The sequence below is a fragment of the Arachis hypogaea genome, chromosome 4, assembly GCF_003086295.3.
Source record: "Arachis hypogaea cultivar Tifrunner chromosome 4, arahy.Tifrunner.gnm2.J5K5, whole genome shotgun sequence".
In the NCBI taxonomy this organism is placed as follows: Eukaryota; Viridiplantae; Streptophyta; class Magnoliopsida; order Fabales; family Fabaceae; genus Arachis; species Arachis hypogaea.
In genome coordinates this window covers 9,530,900-9,558,721 of record NC_092039.1, presented here as the reverse complement: position 1 = coordinate 9,558,721, position 27,822 = coordinate 9,530,900, and the positions used below count along the sequence as shown (strand labels likewise).

The following is a 27,822-nucleotide window of genomic DNA, read 5'->3' as shown; positions in this document are numbered from 1 at the left end:
AGGTAAAATTCCTTTTAATATCAATAGACTACTTCTCAAAATGGATAAAAGCACAACCCTTAACAAGGATAACAGCCGAAAAGGTACGATCTTTTATATGGAAAAACATAATATGCCGATTTGGAATACCAAAGGAAATAATATTAGACAATTGTAGATAATTTACAGATAATAAGCTCGGCTCATTTCTAAAAAATTTTAATATACAGCATCACTTTAGCTCGGTCGAACACCCATAAACTAATGGACAGGCCGAAGCTGCTAACCGAGTTGTATTGCAGGCAATAAAGAGAAAGCTCGATAATGCGAAGGGAGAATGGGCCGAGCTAATCCCAAAAATATTGTGGAGCTATAACATCACAGTACATAACACCACGGGCGAAACACCCTTCAAGTTAGTCTGTGGCTCAGAAGCATTAATCCCCGTGGAAATCGGGGTACCCACACTAAGAGCCAAGCTATACAATGAACAACAAAATATAAGTGCCAGAAATATTGAGCTTGACCTGGCCGAAGAAGACAGGAAAATCGCCGCCATCAAACAAAAAGCCCAGAAAAAACTGGCAGAAAGGAAGCACAATAAGAGAGTAGTGCCAAGGACATTTATGGAAGACGACCTAGTACTTAGACGAACAGAAGAATCCAGACGACCTCCAGCACACGGCAAGGTCGCCGCAAATTGGGAAGGGCCTTTCCGAGTAGCAAAAGTACTCGGTATGGGAGCATACCAACTTCAGACATTGCAAGGCAACACAATACCAGGAAACTGGAATATCTCTTCATTAAAGATGTATAGATCATAGTTTGTACAACTTAGCAAATGAATGTACTCTTTTTCCCCCTTAGAGCTTTTTTCCCAAAAGAAGGGTTTTGCCTAAGGAGGGTTTTAATGAGGCCGGACGCCCAATACATTCAAACAAACGAGTATGACTCACTTTTTCAAACAATTCCAAATTTCAAACTAACAAAAGACAAAACTAACAAAGTATACGCTTACAAAGTCATATTGCCGAACCTCGGCCAAAACAAAGCATCATTTTAAACATACAACAAGCCGAAAATAACATAAGTCCAAAAGACCAAACATCGGTCTACCAAAACCTAACTTAGTCAAAACAAAGACTACCAAACATCAAATTACAACTAAGAGGGAGGAACAATCTCGCTGTGCTTCTCTACAGTCCCATCCACAACTAGTTTACCACCGACCACTATCTTGGTCATGTCAAGCCGATCCTTATCAAACTCCGGAGCCAGCAAAGCAATTTAGCTCACAGCACGCTCAAAGCTGTAAAAAAACATCTCCATTCCATTTTCCTCCAACTCATGGACTCGGGCTGTGAGTTCACCTTTAGCAACATCATTTTCCTTCACCTCGGCCTGCAACAGACGAATCTGATCCCTCAAACGGATCACATCCTCCTCATATTCCTTTGCTCGAGCAACAGCACTAACAGCAACATCCTCTTTCTCTTTCACTGATTTCTCCAATTCAGTGATTCTTGCTTTATACGACTTCTCCAAATCAGCAGCTTTGTCCACCACCTCCTACTGCTCGGTGCCAATGAGCTCGGCAGTACGGCCAACGCAGAGTAAACGAGAAGCAACAACCTACAAACACTCGCCCGAGGTGAAAAACAAGATTAAGAAAAACAAACAGAACTAAAGCAAGAACAAAAACTACCTGAACGAACTTGCCAAGCGCCTCCACACCAATTCGACGAGTCATAAGCATATCACTAGGATACTGTGATGCCCTATCAGAGAGCTCGACAAAGTTAAACTACTCGCTCCAAAGGGAATGAGAACTAGATCCAGCAATAAAGCCATGAAGCTTCTTCTGACGATCAAAAGCGAGCTCCCCACCACCCACGGCCTCCTGACCACCCTCTGAGATAACCTCCAAGGACACATCATCCCTCTTCCTCTTGAACGAAGATGTGGGATGGGCAACAGAAGAGAAAGCTTGCTCTCCAGCATCCTCTCGATCACCAGAGCCACCAACCCCTTCTCTTTCTTCTTATTTAAGAAAGACTGCAACTTGTTGGGATCCAACAGAGGAACTCGTCCACCTACAAGAAACCATCAATATCAGAAAACTCAACAAAAACCAACACAAACAACATACAACCAAAAACATTACCTATGTACGCTTTCAGACCCTCACTATCACCCAAATCATATAAATGAAAAATATCAGGAATGGACATACACTCCCCAGCAGCAACACTCTCAACAAGAAAGTCCATCATAAGCTCCTCCTCCTCACTCCGTTCGGAAGCCTCAAGGATTTGGCTCGGCTCAGAATACCAGTAGAGGGGAAATTTCTCACTAAGTTCATCGTCCAAATAAAAAGGATACTCAGACTCGGCCGAACGGACTTTAACAAAGAGAGACTTAAAATTCTTAAAAGAAGATTTGTAAAGAAGGAAGAGAGACCAACCTGGGAAACTGCTAAGACAGACCCACAAACCCTTACGAACACCTTTCGCCTGAAAAAGCGAGAAGAATAACGACAATGAACAAGGAAATGAAAGGTGATCCATAAAACACTGGAAGGCATGGAGAAACTCCCAGGAATTTGGGTGCAACTGCGACGACGCACAGTTGAGTTGAGTAAGTACGTCACACTCGAAAGAAGAAAAGGGGAACTTCACACCAAGCTCAATCATACACGGAGTATACATGTAAAAATACTCCCAATCACCCCTTCTCTCACAAACCCTATCACTACTGGAATAGGGTTGAAGCTCAACGACAACACCAGAACCACCCCTAATAAAGTCCAAACCCCTCAACTCAGAAAGGGACTCGACACTAATAAAAGAAAAAGAACGGGTTCTAACGTCATCATGAACCCAGTGATACGGATCATCTTCCCTAATTTCTTTTAACTTTTCTCCCGCCATGAAAAGGAAACGAACAGCAACAGTAAAAGAAAATAAAAGAAACACTAACCTTTCGAAGACATAGCGAGAATAAAACGGCGAGAAGAGGAAGCAACGAAGCGTAATTTCCAAAATAAAGAAGGTAACTATTATTGCAAGCCCACTATTGTAGTGGGTAAGTTAATTCACACCCACTAAGAAACGTGGAAAACCCAAAAGGCAATAAAACACAATAAAGGCGACACGACTTGCGAAGACACACAAGTAAAACCATTCAAAACTTATTCAAGATTTTTCAAAGCAAAACAATATTTAGCCACGTATGAAAGTCAAATACATCACTAAAGCTCGCCTACCATTCTATACAAAACACTAGACGACCTTGGAGGCTATGACGTGTACCCCCTAATAATCGGCTAACAAACCCAGTTAAGAACCGACCTCAAAGAGCGGAAACAAACAAATAGCACATGTCACTAATTATAAGACCAACGTTATCTTCTAAACCGTTATCCTCAAACAGACTACACTACCCAAACATGACTCTACACAAGTCAAAGATACTGATAAATGCACTCACCAGAGAAATCGGAACCTACGAGGTCCACCACCAATGCAAGACGTCTATAAAACTAATCCCTCTAACTCGTAAAGACTCAGGTCACAGTACTCATTCTCACTTATTATTCTTTATTCCTTTATAATTCAGATACTTACTTGAGCGTCGGAGTGCTTTGTGCAGGTGCTCCCGCCGCCGTGTTTCAGAAAACCGAGGTTAGAATCGCATTGTTGTACCTGGACGACGTATAGCTCGGTCAAGAATCCAGGTGTTCGACTGAGAGCCACAGACCTCGGCGCATTCAGGACGGAACAATATATAAATCGGATTCATATAAAAACAGATTATTAGATCATATGTATTTATTAAAAAAAAACATAAATGGACAAATATTTCAAATTTGATAAACAGAAGTAGAAAATAAATTCGTCAATAAGTTGTAAAACAATTGGCAAAATGTAATTACTTCAGCAATTATACCTGCATAGTAAAGACTCTTTTTTTTAAAAGTAATGATTAAAAATTAAAAAATTACCATCTTTTGAGTAAGATGTGGGATTTTTTTCAATTTGAACTTTAAAGGTGAAATAATAGGAGGATCTGCAAAATGATTTTGTACTTAAAATAATATTTCAGCATTATAACTTATTTTCTTTATAATTAAATTTCAAATTTTAAATTATACTTTGTCTTTTTTTTAAATATACATTAAAAACTACTCTTGGAATATAAACGGCAATTTAAAAATATTAAATGAGAAAACTAACGTAACACTAAAATTAGTCACTATGGAGTGCTATTCAACCTGTTGTAAAATAAATAAAAGATATAAAATAAAGATGTATAAATAGAAGACTCTAGTATTAAAATAATTAGCTCAATAATATTTATATATATATAATAATATTATATGTTGTATTGTGTATATATATACAAAGATAGAAAGAAGTATTAAAAACAAAAAGAGAGAGAATTGCATTTGTTTATTGTTACTATCTCAATATAATAAAGATGATTAATATTGCTATTAATATTATATGTAAAGAGTAATAGAAAATAGAATTTAAAATACTTATAAAATAAAAGAAGAGAAAGAATTGTAGTAGAAATATAAGGAGAAGAGTATTTAATTGTAACATAAAGAGGGAATAGGTTTTTTTATTACTTGCTTATGTTGCTGCTTAAAGCCTAAGATCATTCCTCTATTTATACAAATTCAAGGTTCACATTTTCAAAGGTTGGAAAGCATGCACCGCACATTCTTAAATGCATGTGCTTTCCAAGAGTGCTTGCTGAGTAGACATAGAATGGATATGGACATCCATATCGTAACACTCCCCCTTGGATGTCCATTTAGGATTATTGCCTCGTTAAAACCTTACTAAAAGAAAACCCTGTGGGAAAAACCTTAGTGAAGGAAAAAGAGTACAATATCCTTTGTAATGGGAACTGCCTCATTAAAAACCTTGTCAAGAAAAACCCAATGGGAAAAAAACCTGACCAAGGAAAAAAGAGTACAGTCTCCCCCTCTTGCCGACATCATTTAATGTCTCGAAATCGGCGCATCCCAATCTCATGTACCAATCTTTCAAAGGAGGATTTTGGGAGTGACTTTGTAAATAAATCTGCCAGATTGTCACTTGAGCGGATCTGTTGGGCATCAATTGTCCCTTGATTTTGAAGATCATGAGTGAAGAAGAATTTGGGAGAAATGTGCTTTGTTCTATCGCCTTTAATGTATCCGCCTTTAAGTTGAGCAATGCATGCTGTATTATCTTCAAACAGGACAGTTGGAGCTATCTTATGATCAATCAGTCCACATGATGACATAATATATTGAATCAAACTCCTCAGCCAAAAACACTCGCGACTAGCTTCATGAATCGCCAGTATTTCAGCATGATTAGAAGATGTTGCAGCAATTGTCTGTTTCGTGGACCTCCAAGATATAGCTGTACCACCATATGTATACAGGTATCCTATTTGAGATCTCCCTTTATATGGATCAGACAAGTATCCGGTATCTGCATAGCCAACTAGTTGTGACTTGGATCCGTAGGGATAAAACAATCCCATATCAACCGTTCCATGAAGATATCGAAAAATTTGTTTGATTCCACTCCAATGTCTTCTGGTTGGAGAGGAACTATACCTTTCTAGTAAATTCACCGCGAATGATATGTCAGGTCACGTATTATTAGCAAGATACATTAGTGCTCCAATGGCACTAAGATACGGTACTTCAGGACCAAGGATATCCTCATTTTCTTCTTTAGGACGGAATTGATTCTTTTTCACATCCAAAGATCTTACGATCATTGGGGTACTTAATGGATGTGACTTATCCATATAAAATTTCTTCAAGATCTTTTTTGTGTATGTTGTTTGATGAATAAAGATCCCGTCTTTTATATGCTCGATCTGCAGGCCGAGACAAAATTTAGTCTTTCCAAGATCTTTCATCTCAAACTCTTCTTTTAGAGTTTTTATAATTGTTGGAATCTCTTCAGGAGTCCCAATGATATTTAAATCATCAACGTACACAACAATTATAATGAACACAGATGTAGTTTTCTTTATGAAAACACATGGGCAGATGTCATCATTCTTGAAACCGTTTTTGGCCAGATACTCAGTAAGACGATTGTACCACATTCGTCCAGATTGCTTTAGATCATATAAAGATCTTTGCAATTTGACTGAGTATAACCCTTGCGAATATTCCTTGGATGGTTTAGATATCTTTAGTCCTTCAGGGACTTTCATATAGATATCCCGATCTAATGAGCCGTATAAATAGGCTGTTACCACATCCATTAAATGCATATGCAGTTTATGATATGCAGATAAACTGACCAAATAACGCAATGTTATCGCATCCACTACAGGGGAATACGTTTCTTCATAATCTATACCGGGCCTTTGTGAAAAACCTTGTGCCACAAGTCGGGCTTTATAGCGCACAACTTTATTTTTCTCATTTCATTTTCTCACAAATACCCATTTGTATCCAACAGGTTTTATATCTGCAGGTGTATGGACTACAGGTCCAAAGACTTCACGTTTTGCAAGTGAGTCTAATTCAGCCTTCATGGCTGCTTCCCATTTTGGCCAATCATTTCTTTGTCGACATTCTTCAACTGATCTTGGCTCAAGATCCTTATTTTCATGCATGATATTCAATGCCACATTATATGCAAATATTTCATTGACAATTGTCTTATTTCGGTCCCATTTCTCTTCTGTAAAGACATAATTTATCGAGATCTCGTCATTTTCACAATTTTCAGGTACCTGAACGTCTTCTGGCGTTAATATTATATCAGAATTTTGGACAACTGCAGGTGTCTCTACTATGTCTTTTTCAACAGGAATATTATTTACCTCTTTTCTCTTTCGAGGATTTTTGTCTTTGGAACCGACAGGCCTGCCACGCTTCTGGCGTGAATTTGCTTCAGTGGCTACTTGTCCTACTGGAACATCAATTCGAATGGGGGCATTTTCTGCTGGTATATAAGATTTGGTAATCCTCTTTGTATCGAAAAATGCATCAGGCAATTCATTTGCTACTCTTTGCAAATGTATAATCTTTTGAACTTCCAGTTCACATTGCCCTGATCGAGGATCTAAATGCATCAACGATGATGCATTCCAGTTAAGTTCCTTTTCAGGAAGCTTATTCTCTCCCCCTAATGTTAGAAATTTTGATTCATCAAAATGACAATCCGCAAATCGGGCTTTAAATACATCTCCAGTTTGTATCTCAAGATACCTCACTATAGAGGGAGAATCATATCCAACATATATTCCCAATTTTCTTTGGGGTCCCATTTTGGTGCGATTAGGTGGTGCAATGGGAACATATATCGCACACCCAAATATTCTTAAATGGGAAACATTTGGCTGCTGGCCAAAAGCTAATTGCATAGGAAAGAACTGTTGATAACTCGTTGGCCTCAAACGAATAAGTGCTGCGGCATGTAAAACAGCATGCCCCCAAACCGAGGTTGGGAGATTTATTCTCATAAGTAAGGGTCTAGCAATTAATTGGAGGCGTTTAATAAGTGATTCTGCTAACCCATTTTGTGTGTGAACATAAGCTACTGGATGTTCAACACTTATTCCATTAGCTATACAATAAGCATCAAAAGGTTGGGAAGTAAATTCACCAGCATTATCAAGACGAATTGCTTTGATTGGATTTTCTGGAAATTGTGCTTTTAATCGAATAATTTGAGCCAGTAATCTCGCAAACGTCAGGTTGCGAGAAGATAATAAGCACACATGTGACCATCTCGAAGATGCGTCTATCAGGACCATAAAATATCTAAAAGATCCACATGGTGGATGAATAGGTCCACATATATCACCTTGAATCCTTTCTAGGAATTCAAGGGACTCAAATCCAATCTTTACTGGTGATGGCTTTAAAATTAACTTTCCCTGAGAACATGCAGCACAACAAAATTCACTAGTTTTAAGAATCTTCTGGTTCTTTAGTGAATGTCCATGAGAGTTTTCAATAATTCTCCTCATCATGGTTGTTCCCGGATGACCCAATCGGTCGTGCCAAGTTATGAACTCATTTGAGCTAGTAAACTTCTGGTTTACAATGGCATGTGATTCGATTGCACTAATCTTGGTATAATATAGCCCAGATGAAAGTGAGGGTAATTTTTCTAATATAATTTTCTTATTTGAATCATGAGTTGTGATACATAAATACTCATGATTTCCCTCATTCATTGTCTCAACATGATATCCATTTCGGCGAATATCTTTGAAACTCAACAAGTTCCTCAGAGACTTGGTAGATAATAGTGCATTATTTATTATAAATTTTGTTCCTCCAGGAAACAAAATTATAGCTCTTCCGGAGCCTTCTATCACATTGCCTGAGCCAATAATAGTATTAACATATTCCTCTTTTGGCACAAGATCGGTAAAATATATATCACTTTTGAGAATAGTGTGCGAACTTGCACTATCCGCAAGGCATACGTCTTCATTACATATCCTTGCCATTCTCTTAAAAAAAAAACAATTAATAATAAAATGAGTAGTATGCACAGTTAAATTGAATACTTGATCAGAATTATTTTTCTAAGAAACACTGTACATAAAATAATGTCATATACTAAAATTTTATTTTAAAACATAACACATTTAATGATTTCAAAATTCATAAACATTAATATTTCATTATTTATATACATCACATTTGAAACTTAAATACATAGAAAATAAAACTTAACTATAAGTTCTTTACATTATTTATTTACATAGATACTTCACAATCCCACGTATTAAACTATTCCATCATTGATCAAATGACCAATATTTCCTTCAGGATCCTCAAAGAAATCAGATACATCATAATGAGTGGTGGAGTTCTCAGCATCATTTGAAACAAAATTTGTTTCCTTTCCTCTGTCATCCTTTTTCAAAGATGCCTGGTAAAGATCGACTAGGTGCCTTGGGGTACGACAGGTACGTGACCAATGGCCCTTTCCACCACAACGAAAACACTTATCCTCTGTTGATTTATTCTGCCCGATATTCCTTTCTTTATCCCACTTCTGGTGAGATCCTCTCTTTTGAACATAATTCTTTTTCCTTCCATAATTTTTCTTGTTATTAAAAGCTTACCATTTACCTCTTATGGGGTAATGATTTGCCGCATTTACTTCAGGAAATGGGGCGGCGCCAGCAGGACGCGCTTCATGATTTTTTAATAACAACTCATTGTTGCGTTCAGCAACAAGAAGGCAAGAAATTAACTCAGAATATTTTTTAAACCCTTTTTCTCGATACTGCTGCTGCAGGAGCACATTCGAGGCATGGAAGGTTGAGAAAGTTTTCTCCAACATATCATGATCAGTTATTTTTTCCTCACACAATTTCATTCTGGAGGTGATTCGAAACATTGCAGAATTATATTCATTTATAGATTTAAAATCTTGTAAACGCAAATGCGTCCATTCATATCGGGCTTGAGGAAGTATCACCGTTTTCTGATGATTATACCTTTCTTCAAGGTCTTTCCAAAGATCTGCAGGATCTTTTAATGTGAGATATTCATTTTTCAACCCTTCGTTAAGATGACGACGAAGAAAAATCATGGCTTTGGCTTTATCCTTCTGAGATGCATTATTTTCAGCCTTAATGGTATCTCCAAGATCCATTGAATCAAGATGGATTTCAGCATCTAATATCCATGATAAATAATTGTTTCCAGATATATCAAGAGCATTGAATTCAAGATGAGAGAGCTTCGACATAATGAAAATATTACCTGAGTCTTCCTAAAGATTTGATCAGAGTCTCGTGCTGATAACGTGTTGTAAAATAAATAAAAGATATAAAATAAAGACGTATAAATAGAAGACTCTAGTATTAAAATAATTAGCTCAATAATATATATATATATATATATATAATAATAATAATAATAATAATAATATTATATGTTGTATTGTGTATATATATACAAAGATAGAAAGAAGTATTAAAAACAAAAAGAGAGAGAATTGCATTTGTTTATTGTTACTATCTCAATATAATAAAGATGATTAATATTGCTATTAATATTATATGTAAAGAGTAATAGAAAATAGAATTTAAAATATTTATAAAATAAAAGAAGAGAAAGAATTGTAGTAGAAATATAAGGAGAAGAGTATTTGATTGTAACATAAAGAGGGAATAGGTTTTTTTATTACTTGCTTATGTTGTTGCTTAAAGCCTAAGATCATTCCTCTATTTATACAAATTCAAGGTTCACATTTTCAAAGGTTGGAAAGCATGCACCGCACATTCTTAAATGCATGTACTTTCTAAAAATGCTTGCTGAGTAGACATAGAATGGATATGGACATCATATCGTAACACAACCAAAACAAAAAATAAGATAGAAATACCTTAAAGAGTTGCATCAAAAAAGTCTTAATGAATTTACTTTTGTCAATGCCAGTTTGACTTCCAATTACCAATATATTTATCCATAACCACACTATTAAAAAAATTCAAATATGCTTATAATTAGTATTCAAGCAATTTTTGTTCTCATTGATTTAAAAAGAGTCAAAATATGATATACGTTGTTTGATCTATAAAACATATAAGAATGGAACAATATTTTAACAAGCAGAATTAATAACAATAATTAGATTTCGTGACAACTAACAAATAGAAATTCTTTTTAAGATAGTTTAATGATGATATTAAATTTATTATTAATTAGGATACGATACTAGAAGAAGTTATTAAATAAAGATGGATAATAAAAAAAATTAAAAATATATAAAATTATAATTTTTAAAAAAAGATAATATGATAATAAAATCCTATATGAAATATTATCCTCTTATTAATAAATAAATAAATATATATGTATTAATTTTTATAAAAAAGATAGATGATTTTAGTCTTATATTGATTTAAATTTCATTGGATAAGTTATTTGGTTTGAAAATTAACCGTTTTGTTATGAAATTCTCCTATCTTAAAAGTTTTTAGGCAATCTTACTTTTAAAAATTATAATTTTTTTTTAAGATTTTAGATAATCCTAAATTTTGGAGATAACAAACTAGACTCATCAAAGTTTTATCCAAATTTTACCCTATATAAAAAGGATTTGACTATGTAACTTATTGTTTATATATTACCCTAAGTAAGAATTCGAATTTACAGCTTAATCTCTAATAAGCAATAAATATTATCAATCATCAAACAACGTTCTAGCATATCAAATTTAAACATTTAAGTCACATAAATCACATGCAAATTTTGACCAAACAAATATAATAATAAACCTCAAACAAAATATTTAGGAGCACAAAAATTTTTACTATTAGATGACCATATATTTTTAATCTAATTTCATCACATAGAAAAGATTTAATTGTATGACACTAATTATAACTAAATGATAACGAGTTAATCTTGCAAATATAGAATATGGTCCTATTGAATCAAATTGTTCTGATACCAATATGTAACACTCTAATGCTTTTAAATTTGGTTAAACCTTATTTGAATTATATTGTTCGTTGATTTTCAAACTTTGCAAAAAATTTTAAAACAATATAAAATCTTTATATAAAATAATTTTTATATATAAAAATAGTGAATAACTAATTTCTATTAAAATTGTTACTAGTTGAAAAATAAAATGGATCTAGAGATACTAACATGAAAAATGTGCGTGCTAAACTATAAAGGCACAAACAATGACAAATAATCATAAAGAAAAGGAAACATCATAATCACAATTGTAATCACTCAATAAGGATAAAACAAGACACATAAAAAAAATCATAATTATCATAGTTTATCTAAATATGAATAAAACAATCACCTATTCTTCCTTTTTGAAGTAAACGTTTAATGTTTCGTATCTACGTTCTTGATAGCTCGCTCTTAATAGTGCATTTGTCTTTTCACCTCAACTGAGCAGTGTATTGCTTTGTACTGCGTCGTTTCAGAAGATGGTACGAAGAGAGGGGTGAGAAACAAATGTTTCTCACTAGTTTATCTATATAGTGTCATCGTATCCATCCCCAGCCACTCCGAGTTTTAAATTAAAAACAGTGATGATGCAATGTTGTTCAATTATTATTTTCAAAAGTCTTTGTTAGTTGGAATGATGTGACTTTTAAATGCTTCTCATTTACTTATGTTATGACATGTGTGATGCATACAAAATGCCTATAACATAAAAACATATAAAATGCAAACTCAAACCTTGGTTTGATGTTCTCATAGGTCATAAAACAAGGCAAAATAAATAATAAATAAGAGAAGATTGGTAACATTGGCAGAGATAAGTCAAACAGAATAGATCTGAGTATAATAAAAATTTTAAACAATATCATACATCAAACAAAAAGGAGCTTTGGATAAAAGAATGATCTTTGAATGAAATAATAAACATAATCATAAATTAAAAAAAGATAACAAAAGACAATCATGATCACACTTTTCATTGTACTTTTCATTACTTTTTTTCGTAACTTTTATGGAAGGTATTGAGTTCAAACCGATATAAAAGGTGGGAGTCTCCTTCCCTTACCGAAGATTTTTATCCCAAACGTTTTGGCGATTACCTTCCCTTACCGAAGGATCATCTTGATCGATCACCTTCCCTTACCGAAGGATCATATCGATATCTTGTCTTTGGGGGTCACCTTCCCTTACCGAAAAATCATTCTCTCAGTTCAATTTACAATCAAGGTTATTTAGACACATACAAGAAGGAAGTTATGGCAACAAAGATATATTATTATAAAATTGATGGGAGTCACCTTCCCTTACCGAAGGTTCCCAAAAGTTTGCCAATCACCTTCCCTTACCAAAGGATCATCTCGATTATCTTGTCTTTGGGAGTCACCTTCCCTTACCGAAGGATCATTCCATCAGTTCTTTAATGTACATAAGATTGTTATTATAATTCATAATATGTTTGAAGGAAAGAGACATTATATCATGACATGCAATGCTAACATTTATGTTAAAAAACATTTAAGATATGACATATAAAAATTAGCATAAGATCCCTACCTCGAGTGAAGTTCCTATATGTATTCTGATGCAAATATACGCGATTTGTTAGCGAAGAGAAACTTGTTTCATGACTAGACTTTGCGTATATTTTGCTTGATGGTATCAGTGGCTAAGAGAAGGGGGTTGAATCTTAGTCCCCTTTTTCTTGATTACACTTTCTGGTCTTTGAGGAGACTTTTCTGTTTTTGTCTCGTCTCTAGCCACGAGACTTTTCTTTTTGTCTCGTCACTTGGCACGAGATATTTTTGGTTTTTGCTTCTGGACAGTAGAAACAGAGATGGAGTAGAAGAGAAAGAAAATTACACCCAGATATATCATGGTTCAGCTGCTAAGTGCAATGCAGCCTACATCCAGTCTCCATCACAATAATGATGGAATTTCACTATAATCAACCTGATTACAAACTGTAAAGTGCTAACCCAACTTACAAGGGGATTCCAACAGAATCATGAAACACAACATAGACGTACAAAAGAACTCTAAGGACATCTATGGCTTTTTTTAATTTTGCACTCTCTGCCTTTTTTTGCTCTATGGCTTTTTCATACAAACCTCACCGTTTGCCTTTTTCCATGAGACTCAAGACATGACAAAATTAAACAAAAAAATACAAAACAGAATACATTGAAGGAGAACAAAATCTGTAAGCTTAGGTAGCTATGAGAATCCTGTGCCTTGCACTCTCACTGCTTACTTCTAACTCCTTGCTTCAAACCGTGACTGTTCACCCCTTTTATAGAGAGGAGAAGCCTTCACAGTTGAAACCAAAACCAAGCTTAACTTCTTTTTCTTCAAAAACAGAACCGGTTCGGCCACAGAGAGAGAAGAGGTAACTCATGCAAAACCCAACATGCAAATACCTCTAGTTCTTCCTTGGTCATCACTATTCATCAATCCGAGCGCTCCATCCTTGGCTTGCTCTCCAAGATGGATTTCTGGCCCTTGATGCTTCATGATGATGATGGCTTCATCTGCTTCAATCTTTGCCTCTTCCATCACTTCGCCACTCTAGCTACTTCCTGTGGTGGTTGAGCAGAATCAGAGACAAATCATGCCTTCAAGGATCTCCTCCTGCTGGCCAAATCTCCTTCTTTCTTTTTGGGTATGAAGAGCTCGAGATTACCTCACCAAATCTTACCATTTTTGGTGAAAATCTCAGCCACAACATACTTTTATTTTGTTATGTTTTCTTGCCATCATCATGATGATCTTGAGACGTGCTCCATCTTCTTTTCGGTGAATAGGTGTAGCCTCCATGGTTGCTGGGTAAAGACCGAAAGAGAAGAAGGAAAGATGAGAGAGAATGTAGAGTTAAAGTAAAAGCAATTAATTGAAATGAAACAAATTAATGGGATTGCTTTTACTTCCCTTGCTTGAGTGGTGTGCTGCATTAATCAAATCAATCATGTCACTCATACTCTCTCACTTATGTTTCCAATGCTTAGCAAATTAAAATTTGAAATCCATCCCAAAGTGAGAAATAGAATCCGTTGTAAACATAGAGCCAATTTGCTTTCTTTCTTTATGATTCGAACCAAGCATTGGATCTTTGGTTTGATATGGGCTTAATGTTGAAGTTTAATAAAAATTGGCCCAAGATAGAGTATTTTAGCCATCATTCATATGGCAAATAATAACATTTGCTTTCCTAATGAGTTGTTTTTCGGATCATGCATGAGGACAAATAGCAAAGCATGTTCAACTTGGGCTTGTAATAATAGTGGATCAATTTGGCCCAAGTAACACAATAAACAATTCAGCCATACTCATCATATATTCTTGCATCAAACCATAGCTGAATATAATTGGGCTTGCACCAGAATTTTATTTTCGGCCCAATTAAAAATCTGCATCACAAAATTATTAATTAACATATGTTAAGTGAAAATCAAATTAATAATTTTGTAATTAAATATTTTAATAATGTTTGTTCATCATCAAAATTAAATTAGAATTTTCCAAACTCATCATTGCTGAAGGTATGAATCTTTGACTGGATAGAAAGAATTTCCATATTCTGTAGTTCGCATAATTCGAAAAGGATATCTTCTTGAACAATATGAGTGGACTTTGTGTATACTTTACTAGAATATTTTTTTATAGAAAAAAGGGAATAGTTGGGAAAGAAATGGCTCAAATAGCTCTTAAGTATGTACAGATTGTGTTAGGAGAATCTAATTCGCATTTATGTGAAATCTCCAATTTGAATTGTCACTTTGCAAGTCCTATAACATTTTCTACGTTTGGAATTTCGAAATAGCTATTAGATACAAATTTATAGAGAATTGAGTTAGTTTTAAAACAAATCTTAAACTAAGTCAATCGAATAACTACAGCTTAAGATATTTATGAAATATTATTAGTATATCAGGCTGTCTGATAAGAACGCGATTTTCTACTATGGACTTGTAACAGATTTATCTGCCTAATTTAATTTGAATTTGATTTTGTACTGAACTTAAGAAATAAATCTAGTTTTCTTATATTTTCATGTAGTCAAATATCATTCAAACCAAGTCACCAAAAAAATATCATTCAAATCCAAAAATATAGAATTAATTATGACTATATCTTAAAAGGTTGTTTATTGTCAGTTAGAAAATTACTACCACTAGTGCTTTCATATATTTAAATTTTAAATTAGATATGTTAGTTTTTCAAATACATTATTTTCTAACTTTTTATTTTGAATTTGAATCTTAAATTATTATCATTTTAATTAATTAATTAATTATTGAATAGTGACTTTGTTCAAAAGTTGGGATGTTACAGCTCCTGCTTGAGTCCGTTCCTTTTATAGGTCAGGATCAATCATTCCGTGACTTCTTTTGTGGACGTTGGATTTTAACCTTGTCGATACTGCCCGGCGTGTTTCAAATTTTTGAATGTTAGTGGAGCTTAAATGGCTGTTTTATAGCGTGCGACAGTTGTTCCTAGAGATTCGCGTACGTTTAAGAGGAGTAAAAGAGCCATTTGGATTTATTGTTTCTTATAAAAGGGGCTTTTCGGCCTCTTCCTCTTCTTTTTTCATTGTTTCTTCGAAGAATCACTTTAACTTTTGCTCACAAAAAGCTTCCTTGAGTTTTTTCGATCTCCCCTATTTTTTCCAAGATTTCTTTCTTGGTTTTTGAAGAATTTTACTTTTGACGCGAGGATCATTCGTATTTGTGCTGTTTACAAGCTTGTTCTTCTTTTTTGTAGTCTTCTTCGAGGTTGGTTCCTATTTCCCCCTTTTTCTCACTTGCTTGTCTAAGATTGCTTGCTGTTTGAGTTTTTATCCCCGCTTACGTTTGTTGTTTATCTTTTCTTTGAATAAGCTTTGCTTTTGCCTATCTTGCGGGCTTGATACTTTAAAAAACGTTTTAGAGATGTATGGAAAAGATTTTGCACTCTTGTACAATTGTGATCCTTTTCCTTTGTCGCTTGTTGACTGTACGTCCGTATTGCCCCTAATGGTGTTGCTTTGATGTACTACTAAGTGGGAAGTGGCACCATTTTATTTTTGTGTAGAAGAAGAATTTGAAAAGAGTAGCTTTCTTTTTCGTTTTGATGTTTTACCCGACCTCTTTGGGATGATGTCTAATTTATTTAGTAACAGTCTTCTTTATTTTTTGTATTTGTAGGTGTAGCCTTTATGTCTCGCCATGTTGTTAAGAATATGTCGACCAAAGTATTCCCAAATCTTTGTGCCTGGGTAGATAATGTTGTTCTTTGCTGTGTCCTTGTTACTGATAGTGAGTATTGTGAAGAATTCTGTAGACACCATAGCATCTGTGAGAATAAGAAAGAGGAGAGAAACTATGTGTTAGAGCCACCTGACCCAAAGGAGAGAGTGTGTTTCTCCCGTTTAGTAGATTTAGAGCGGCCCTTCTTTTATGCCTATGAATGCTTCTTTACTAGGTTAGGCGTCCGACTTCCTTTTACTCCTTTTGAGATGGAAGTTCTTAGGTCTTGTAACCTTACTCCTACACAATTACACCCGAACTCTTGGGCATTTGTGAAGATGTACAAGCTCCTATGTTGGGAGTTAAGTGTCGGACCCTCTTTAAACGTTTTCTTTTATCTTTTCGTTGCGACGAAGCCTTACAGTTCTTCAAATAAGTCGAGATGGATATCCCTTCGAGCTGTACAAGGTCAGAAGGTATTTTCTATTTTTGACGAGTCTTTTCATGATTTCAAGAACCACTTTTTTAAGGTCTGAGCTGCTGACAATACCCGACCTTTCTTCTTTGCTGAAAACCAAAAACCTCCTTTTCCTCTATATTGGCAAGACAACCTCATAATTCATAAAGTTGACTTATCTGAGTTAGATGACCTAGAGAGAGGCGTGGTAGATTTTTTATTGGATACTTGGGGTCAAGCTCTCCATTTGGATACGAAAAGAATTTTGGGAGATCCCGAACTTTTGAAGTCCGAGCTTGGTAGCTCCCTCTCCTTTTCTTGTTAAATCTTATTTGTTTGTAGTTTGTTATTTTTTGATTGTATTTTGCTTTGTTTTGCAGAAAGTATGGCTCCCAAGTTCGCTATGAAACTTTTCCGTAACACCAAAAAAACGGTTGTAGCTTGGAATCTCCAACGGCAGAAAGAGACCGGAGCGGGCTCTTCGCAGCAGGAGGTCAAAAAGACTGTCCAATCTTCTCCTAGGAAGAGGTCAGGATTGGATCTTCTGATCCTAAAGCTGTCATTCCTACTCCCCTCTCTCGCTTTATCCCCTCAGAGTCCGCTCCTTCATCTCCTTCTTCCACTAAACCTCCCTCCAAAAAATAAAAAATTGTTGAAGAGGAGAACATCTACACATAACAATATTTTCTTAGAAGTAACCATCGTGATGGAAATATATATAGTGTTAAAGTTATTATCAAAAAGATCATTGAACAAATATAAAATTGTTATTATGTCACTTTTTTTATTTTAAATTAATAAAAAAATGAATAATTATATGTTAAGAATCTATTTTATCTTTGCATGAATTTTTGTATAGATATTTTTTTATTTAACTTATGCTAATTTTTTTTTCAACAAAACTAAAATTCTATATCTTTTAGATCATAGAAACTTAAACATAATATCATAATATTATTTTTAAAAAATTTAAAATAAAAAAAATTATACGAATGATTATATTTTTTACTGCATGATTATAACAACGTCATGTTCTGAAACTAGTGGCTCTCCCATATATGCTTGGCAACACCACCAAATAATTAATCAATTTTATATATATATTCTTCATCTACACAAGCCGAGCCATCATCAAAAACATCATCAATAGTGAAGATATAAGCAAATTAAATATCAAATATCACATTATATATATATGAAGATGGATCGGAATGAAACACAGCTTAATTAGCAGTGTGATAAATATGCAGTAGTGAAGATGTGTATAATTTTTATCAGGTGAATCGTAAGAAAAATTATCTTGTCTTCTTTTATAATTGTTTCACATGTTTTTATTCATATTTGCAACTAGCTGTTCCTGGAAGCAAGTTTTTCATACTAAAATAAATGTAAAATGCATAAATCGATATATATATATATATATATATATATATATATATAATAGTGAAGATATAAGCAAATTAAATATCAAATATCACATTATATATATATGAAGATGGATCGGAATGAAACACAGCTTAATTAGCAGTGTGATAAATATGCAGTAGTGAAGATGTGTATAATTTTTATCAGGTGAATCGTAAGAAAAATTATCTTTTGTCTTCTTTTATAATTGTTTCACATGTTTTTATTCATATTTGCATACTAAAATAAATGTAAAATGCATAAATCGATATATATATATATATATATATATATATATATATATATATATAAATAAAAATATATACACGGCAAATGGCGGCCACGAATTACCAGCCGTTTTTGGAACTGTCGTCAATAAAACTTACCGAAATTATTGTAATTAGTCAGTTTTTTTTATAAGCCCATGTATGAAATTGCGGTGGTTTAAAATCGTCGCATTTTTTTTAAAACACCCTACATAGACTTGTGACGGTTTTAAAATCGTCGTAATTTTTTTTTTTAAATCCACTGACCAAATAGTGGCAGTTTTGGAACCGTTACAAAATTAGTTAGCTGATTTCCAGTGATTGTGCCAGTGGTTCATTGGAACCGCCGCAAAATCAAATCTCCATCCCCTAATAGACAATGCTTGTGGAACAGTTGGAATTTCGTTTTACGGCGATCTAAAACCGTCGCAAATTCTCAGTTCTCTTATACACATGTGTAATGGAATAGAGATGAAGAAAACCAACAATAACTTTAATTTCCAATGAAGAGTTAAAAGATTTTCTACTAAAAAATAAATAAATACAACCTACCGAAACTTTATTTGGCATAAAAAAATATTATGTACATATTAAAAATCAGTCACTAAATTAATTATTATGTATTTATATAAAAAGATATATATAATTTAATTTTTTTAATGTATATTTTATATTTTAATATGTATCTTATAGTAATTATCAATTTTAATAGCTAATTTTAATATAAACCTATGACGAGAGAGAGAGAGTTTTCAGTCTTTTTGTGAATAATGGCAACAGTATCGGTGGTTGAACCGTTCCATTCATTTAACCTTGGGCGTAACATATGCCATGGTACATTATTTATTATTTTATTATATAAAGCATAGGAAGTAATCCATGCATCTAACAATTTCTCAAAACTATTGTAGTATTTCCATTTTATGGTAAAAGTACACAAAAATCTCTTACACATTGTTTGGATTGAGAAATTTTGAAAGGAAAAAAATAGAAAAAAAAAAATAAAAAAATAAATTTTTTATTATTTAAATAAAAAAAAATAGAGAGAAAAAAAATAGTATAAAATCCATTAAATTATTTTTTTTATAAATGAGATAAAAATAAAGAAAAATGTAACACATGAATAAAATTATACATTTATCCCTTATCATTAATAAATTATAATTTATATATAATATAGATAAAAAATATTAATATAATTTTATACTATTATAATTTTCTTTCTTCTCACTTTTCTTTCAATCTAAACAAAAAAAAAAGAATTTCTTTATTTTCTTTTTATCTATTTTCTCTTATCCAAACAACATACATATAATTTTACTTTTTTTTTTCTATTTTCTTTCCTCTCATTTTCTTTTCTTCCATTTTCATCCAAACAAGCCTTAACTTTTCTAAATCCAATCGAAGCCTTAACGTTTTAGCAAGTTTTTTTCAATTATATTCTCAATTTAAAATATTTCCACTTTATTCTCAATATTTCAATACTAACTTCAATGTTTTAATATTTAAATTTACTTTTCTACTAATAATTGGTATTCAATTTTGTTCTTGCTACTACATTGCATCTTCAAGTAAAAAGTGTAAATTAGTCTGTCTAAACTTTTTGAAAATATCACTTTAATTCCCCATCTTTATTACTCCCCTAACTCCTAAACTGATAACAATCTTTTCATGTAAAAATGACATGAATATCATCTTGAGTTCACATCTTTTAATATTTGATTTGATAGATTACTTACAAAGGAAATGTTACAAAGACAACATAATAATATGAATATATAAAAAGAAAAAATTGTTTTCCAGATTTTACAATAGAAATGAGAGACACATCACTTGAATCATAAACAACTTGACTGAATTTAAGTCACCATATGAAACAATAATAAAATCTAACTGAAGTAGGAGATTTAAAAAAAAATGTGAAAATTAATCAAATCACGAATTCAAGATTAAATAACAAACTAGATATCTTTGCATGCAGCACAAATGACAAATTGACAATCACAGATCATCATAAAGCTACAAGCACATCAATCATTTGGCCAAACAATGCTATGATGCACTAAAATAAATTTAGTATATATGCACTAAAATAATCCAATGGTGTAGATTTACTTTAAATATACCATTGGATTATTCTGGTATATCATGCATCAAGTTAAACTTGGTACATATAAATCATTCCCCCCACTTTGCAAAAGTGGTTAGCTCAAGAAATTAATAGAATGTTAAACACAGAAATTAATGCTAGTAATTGTAAAATTATCTAATAAATAATTCACATATCACATCTATTCTACAATAAGAACATGTACAGAATGCCATTAACAAACTATGATCACAGAAAGAGAAGACTAATTTGTTGTTTACTACGAGCAATGGAACCTATCATGTCTCCTAGACCATAATATATAGCATCAGTGTGTATGGCAAAAACAAAGGTTTGTGTTGTGGAATCTTTTCTGTTGCTGAATTTCCTTTTTTCCATTTAGGAGAACAAAAAATCCTGCTTTGTAAACTTTTTGTGAACAAACTATACAACTTTGGTACCTGTATCCATCAAAAGATTTAACCACAAGAAATGGGTTAGTTTGCAAGTGCTACACCTCAAGAATTGTAATTTAAAAGAAAATATCATGGACCAAAAGAATTTATACACACTGCAATAATGTGACAACATACATGACAGAATTATATTCTCGAGTTTGGTATAAACAAGCAATGTTACTGAATGAATTCAATTCCATGGTTTGAAATGCAACTGAACTGAATGAATAGAATCCTTTATTTGGAATATTTCGCCTTTTGGGACTTCAAAGATACTTGAATTCAACTTGGATTTCAATTCCATACAAAAAATTAGTTCCAAATCAACAAATTGAATTCCAAATTTTGAGTGAATTCAATTCCATGGGTAGTCAAGAATGACATGAAAAAAAAAATGCGACTACCAAAACAAACTAACATCCCTGCATCCCTATATATATGAAGCTGATCCAAAGATGGAAATAATGAACAAATTAACAGTCAGGACCATGCTTCCCAACGATTTCTTGTGATTTTACACATCCAAAGGTCAATCACTATAATTTCACTAGTAATGATAGAATGGTACAGTTTGCCTCAATTTACCTGGCCCATCTCAAACACGTTTTCTGATCTGTTGATCCAGTTCTCTTCTTACAAGCTCCAGAGTCTCAAGAATCTGCAAAATAAATGCTCAACTATGAAGTTTCATAAATAGATGCATACGCACAAAAAGAAAGCCGCAACCCCCTGTGCTGCTATAAAGTTACATTTCAACAAAAGATTAATTGGGCAGCAAAAACTTCGCATGGAGTTTCATCAGTAGTTATCTAATCAAACAGAATTGAGAATTATTAATCAGTTGTTGGTTTAGAATTAGTAAGCTGGTTGTACATAGCTCTACTTTGTAGTGTACTACTATAAAGTCTTATTAGAAAATTGTTTTCTCAGCTAGCAATCCCAATAAACACAAGCTTCTCTTGCAGTAAACAGAACATTAAAAAAATTATAAAAAACATAAAGAATGGGATGAATCTGCACTTTCACAAACAGAAGATATTAAAGATAAATAGCCGTTATAACAATCTCACATCTATTGGCATTATACACCACTTGCACACAAACATCATAAAGATGTGCTGCAGAAAGGGAAGGATTCTTACCCCTGGGTAATGCTTCAATATGGGCGAATAATGATCAAGAGCAATGCATATCTTTTCAAGGAGGCGAAGAAGAGTATCAACCTCATCCCCCAAAAGATCAACCTGAAACTCCAGATGTTCAATGTGTGAGGCTAATGGGTCAAACATACTTGGGTTTAGTTACCAATAACGACAAGAAATAAAAATACTTAAAACAAATATTTATGAAAATGATGTTAGATTTTAATATTGATATTAAACATGTGACCCCACACTATTACCACCCAACAAACAAAAAGCAGCTATGACTAGTAATAGTATCGAAGGTTATTAACAAACATGAGAGATACAATATGTTATGAGAAGCAAGGAAGATTCAGACACGCATGTTACAGATACAGTGTTTCGGTTTATTACCTCTGCTTCAGCCTTTGCAAGATTAGAGTTAGTTGTTTCTAGCCTTCTCTTGTACACAAAACCCACAGTTTTAAGTATGTTGGCTTTGTTTTTTAAGCGTGAGAACTCTGAACTCATGTTATCAAGCCTGAAAAGAAGTTAAAAATATGACTTTTCATTCCGGCAATAATCAACAGGAGTTATAAATGGAACTCTTTCAAAATTAATTGGATAAAAGAAGTATTAGATAAAGCAGAAAAAAGATGTAAAAAGATTGGAGGATAAGAAATCTTCAATAAAGAAAATCATGAAGTTCCCACTTTAACTTAAAAAATAATAATAAAGCTAAAATTCATACATGACTTCAATTAATTTGTTTCTATCAATTAATTGAATCAAATTACATGAAATAGGGGCAAATCTATGAGATATCCATGAAAGAACAAAGATATTTTTGTACCCCTTTTTTGAATAAAGATAATTTTGTAGAATTTATAGAGCCAAGAAGCGAATATATAATACACATCTCTTTTATCAAGAAAAAAAAATACACATCTTTTCACAAACCCACATAAGTGCAATTGGTGTTTGGCTGACAAAGCCAGAAAAGTTTTATTAATAAACATCAAATTCTGAATTATAAACTCCAAAGGTAACCGCATGCCAAATAAACTCGCAAGCATGCATAAGCATAAATACTTCCTTGTTTACACAAGACTAGATAAAATTGCTTAAAAGAGAGAAGCAACAATAAATACAGTTTATCAGGAATTCATGTAACACTAAACTAGAAAAGAATTAAAACATTTATTACCTCAACAAACTTCTAGAAATATCACCATTTACTCTAGCTTCAAAAGCAGTAACCTCTGAGGACAACTTATGAACGAGATGAATGGTTGATTCCATTTGCCTCCTTGTCTCCATTTCTTTAGCCTCAATAAGTGTTAGTGCATCTTGTTGGTCTTTCGTAACAAGGCGAAGCACCCTTCTTTCTTCATCACTTTCTCTGTGCTCATTCATGATCTGTTCATGATCCTCATGTAACTTGCATATTTGCTTCTTGTATAGTTCAATTTCCTTGGATGCTGCATCCAGGTGACCCTTAGTGACACTCAGCTCTTTATTGTTCTCTGCAATTGTTTTCTGTTGCCAAGCTGTCTCATCTCTCAAAATCTTAAGCTGTTCAGTGACCAACTCCATATTTTGCTTCTCTTGTATCAATGCATATGCTGCCTCCTGTGCTGATTTCTCCTTCTCTTCCACTTTTGATGTCAACATAAGCATTCCTTGTTTTAGTTCCTCTTTCTCACCAGCTTCCAATTTTAACGCTCTTTCTGCACCCACCAAAGATTCTCTAAATATAATATGATTAATATCCAATAGTCCTTGCACCATAGTTGACTCCATATCTGCATCCTCAATTTCAAACCTACTAGAAGCGTGAGCATTGTAAGCAACTTCTTTTAACATTATTTCATATATTTCTTCCATGATAATGTTCTTCAGATGTAACTCCTCAGTGATGCATCTGAAACCACTCGCAATACCATCAAAGAGAGATTTATATATACCTTGAATAATTGAAACTCCGGCATTTGCATCCACTATATCATCCTCGAGCTTCTGAATAGTTTGTGACATTTTTTTCTCAGCCAGATGCTGTTGTGACAATTTCTCCAGAGCTGCAGAAAGCTGAGAAGAAAGATTCTTGACTTCCTTTTCCTTATCTGTCAGCATGTCCTTCAGTTGATGATTCTCCAAGTCTAAGGTATCCAATCTATCCTTCAGAATGCTAAGAGATTCAAAGCTTTCGGTGAGTTGATGCATTTTTTCATTTCCAACAAGAATTTCATCCAATTTTGAGATGACAGTAGGAATTTTTTTCTTCAACAAATCAAAGTCTTTGTCCTTCTTCAATGATAAAGAAGAACCTCCTTTCAAATTCAACAATTCCCGCCTAAGGCGAAAGTTTTCTTCAGTCATCTCTTGCACTTGAGATTCATGGTCTCTTTTCATCTTCGTTATCTCAGAATTAACATGGGTAATCAACTCATCTCTATTCAAGTGCTGTAATATGGAAGGATCCAAGTGCTCAGCGTCGCTCTCCTTTGGGTCCTCATGTTTGCCATTTTCTTCCAAAGTTGACGGTGATGAATGATTTGTTGCAATCTTCCAGTGGAAATGATCAGCCCTCTTATTAACACACCATTCCTCCCCATTCTCAAGGGAACCATGGGAAATAAGAAGCCCGGTTTCAGAAGCAGATAGTATTTTAAAAATTGAATTCAATTCCTGGCGCAAATTAGAGATATCTTTGTGTTGGCTAAAACAATTTCTACTTTCTAAGTCATAAAGGTCCAACAGTTTATGTTGAAAATCCTGCTGCAGACCCATAATACAATTGCTGATTACCATCCTTTCAACCTCTGACCGAAACTCATGCTCCTGCCGCCATTCAGAAAGAGACGCCATTGATAACTGATCAATCAATTGCATTCTTAAGCAGAAACCGTCAAGAGTATCTCTTAGACTCTCAAAAATTTTATCAACATAAATCCATCTTTCTGGTACACTCTCGTCCAAAATACCACCTAAACCCACAATGTCGGCTCCTGAACCAATTCTTCTCATGGAACCAGAGCATCTTATTTTATTTATTTCTTTCTTGAGCTGATTTAATTTCTCATCCACTGAAATTTGAAGAGTGTCCATGGATTCCGCAACAACACCATTTGAAAGATTATATGCACCGGCATCACCAGGATCATGAAGATAAGTTGCCAAAGAGCACAATGTTTTAGTTTCATCAGGACCCACATGGCCATTATGAAGCATTTTCTTTAGCTCAACCACCTCCAGTTCTTTCTGTGCAATTCTCTCAGCTGCCTGCTGCTCTATGGCATTAACCATGCCCTTTATGACAGAGTCACTCACCATCCTAGAAATGGTCAACCTCTCATCGATATCCAACCAGAAGGATTCCATTTCCTCGAGTATATGATCACCTAAACTCTCATTTTCTATACCATTTTCACTACCTCCATTTTCCTTACCATTATCACCTGGGCACTCACAGCAATCCATAACAACTAAACTCTCCATCATCACTTGCTTCCGCATAAACAAGTATCAGCAGCTTAGTGTCATTCAGGTAAGTCAAACCCGGTAAACTGCAAAAAGTTAGAAACACAATAAAAATATATATGAATTCCAATAGCGATACTTATTTATAAGCAACACATGATTTGGTAGTGCTGGCAACAAAGTCTGATCCCCCAAAATCAGTAGTATCAATCAATTATTTCCTAATAAACAAGTATCAGCAGCTTAAAGTCATTCAGGTCAAAACAAACACAACCAAACATGGAAACACAGTTGCATAATCAAACTAATACAAATACTCATCACTATTGCAATAAATAGAAAAAACGGGGAAAAAAGCGGTCTGGCCTCAAAATCCAAAATTACAAAATCTCCAATATTCACTCCCAAAAAAAAAAAAAAAACACAGTAGCCAAAAATAACGCCATAACTGATGCTATCTTCTAACAGTTTTTTTTTTCTAGGGAAAAGAAAAAGAACTGACCCAGAAGCTGAAATGCGAAAGGAGAACGTAAAAATTCAAGCTTGAGATGCAGTTCAATTAGGAGCTGAAATGCAAATTGAATTTTCAAAGTGAACTTCAAAATCCCCAAAAAAAGGGGGATGAAGACAAAATTGTCGACTGCAACAACAGAAAGTTACTTACTTGTTGGTGGCGTGAATCCTGGGGCGGGAACAGGTACAACGTTGGAACTTTCAAAGGTGAAAAAGCGGAGAGGAAAAGGGGGGAATGTTGGGAAGTAGCATTAGAGTGTAGGAAGCAGAACGAAAATGGTGGCAGTAGAACAAGGTAGGGTTTAGGAGAAGAAAGAGAAAAGATCGGAACAGCAAAGCAAAGCAATGAATGAATGAACAAAGATTCGGTGAGAGCGGGAGAAGGGTGAGACCAACAAGATCATACCTTTTTTTTTTTTTTTTTTTGGTGACTAACAAGATCATACCTTAAACCACTCAATTACCCTCTTTTTTTCCTATTTAAACCCTAATTTGAAAAATGAAATTGCACAACAAAAGAAACACTTATGTAGAATTTAATTAATTAAAAAGTGAAATTTTGTATCTAAGATTATAAGACTCCTCTTTTTTTTTGATAAATTTATTATTTTCATTTTTTGCAGAAAAAAATGTTTCTAATTATTTTGAAAAGTTTAATTAGTATGTATTGACAAATTATTAAAACTATTTTGTATAAATTGCTAATCAAGTTAAAAAACTTCATATAACAATTTAAACAATAAATGAACGAAGTGATTAATAATTATTTATGTAGATTATTACTTAAAGGCTCCTTGTGAAATCAACAGTACAACACTATTTATTCATTATTTTCCTAGTTGACCATATTATTTGCAAAATTTGAGGTTTTTTTTACATGTGTAGAATTTTTTATTTGAATTTTTTAGAAATGGTTTAACCGTTTAAGACTACAAAAAATAAGACTAAAAATCCACATAAACATAAATCAGTTAACTAATAATTAAAGAAGACTATTACATTAAAATTTCAAATAATATAATACTTGTGGTAATAAAAATTTTAATAATATCTATAACATGTTAAAACTTAAAAATTTAAGAGTGCGCGAGAAGTTTTTGCCTCCAAAATAATTTTATTACATTGAAGTTCTTGAATTTTATAAAAATAAAAATAAAAGATATATATTTAATTACGTAATATTAAATTAATAAAAATAATTATTTTTTATATTAATTTTGTAAATAATTATTTAAAAAAATAAATATAATTATACGATAATATAAAATATTTTGCACAATTCAATATATTAAAATTAAACTCTTGTCTAAATACTATATTTCTAATTTTTAAGTTATCAGCAAGCACGTACGTT

At 33.3% G+C, this 27,822-nt stretch overlaps 1 protein-coding gene across 1 annotated transcript; it reads right to left on the bottom strand.

Annotated features, from left to right (window-relative positions):
- Positions 1-20,841: 20,841 nt before the first annotated feature.
- On the bottom strand, positions 20,842-26,955 carry LOC112796174 (WPP domain-associated protein). Its single transcript, XM_025838506.2, has 6 exons — positions 26,620-26,955; positions 23,683-26,041; positions 22,890-23,016; positions 22,494-22,595; positions 21,937-22,009; positions 20,842-21,354 (listed from the first exon to the last, which is right to left on the bottom strand). The coding sequence occupies exons 2-5, from the start codon at positions 25,989-25,991 to the stop codon at positions 21,947-21,949; spliced, it is 2,601 nt and encodes an 866-aa protein (XP_025694291.1). The 5' UTR covers positions 25,992-26,041; positions 26,620-26,955; the 3' UTR covers positions 20,842-21,354; positions 21,937-21,946.
- Positions 26,956-27,822: the final 867 nt, after the last annotated feature.

Excerpts from the sequence above, each read along its gene's own strand:
- LOC112796174 (XM_025838506.2), bottom strand. The coding sequence starts at position 25,991 with ATGCGGAAGCAAGTGATGATGGAGAGTTTAGTTGTTATGGATTGCTGT. Across the intron at positions 23,017-23,682 it reads ATTTCTAGAAGTTTGTTGAG|GCTTGATAACATGAGTTCAG; the intron begins GTAATAAATGTT and ends ACTTCTTTTCAG. Across the intron at positions 22,010-22,493 it reads TATTGAAGCATTACCCAGGG|ATTCTTGAGACTCTGGAGCT; the intron begins GTAAGAATCCTT and ends TTTATTTTGCAG.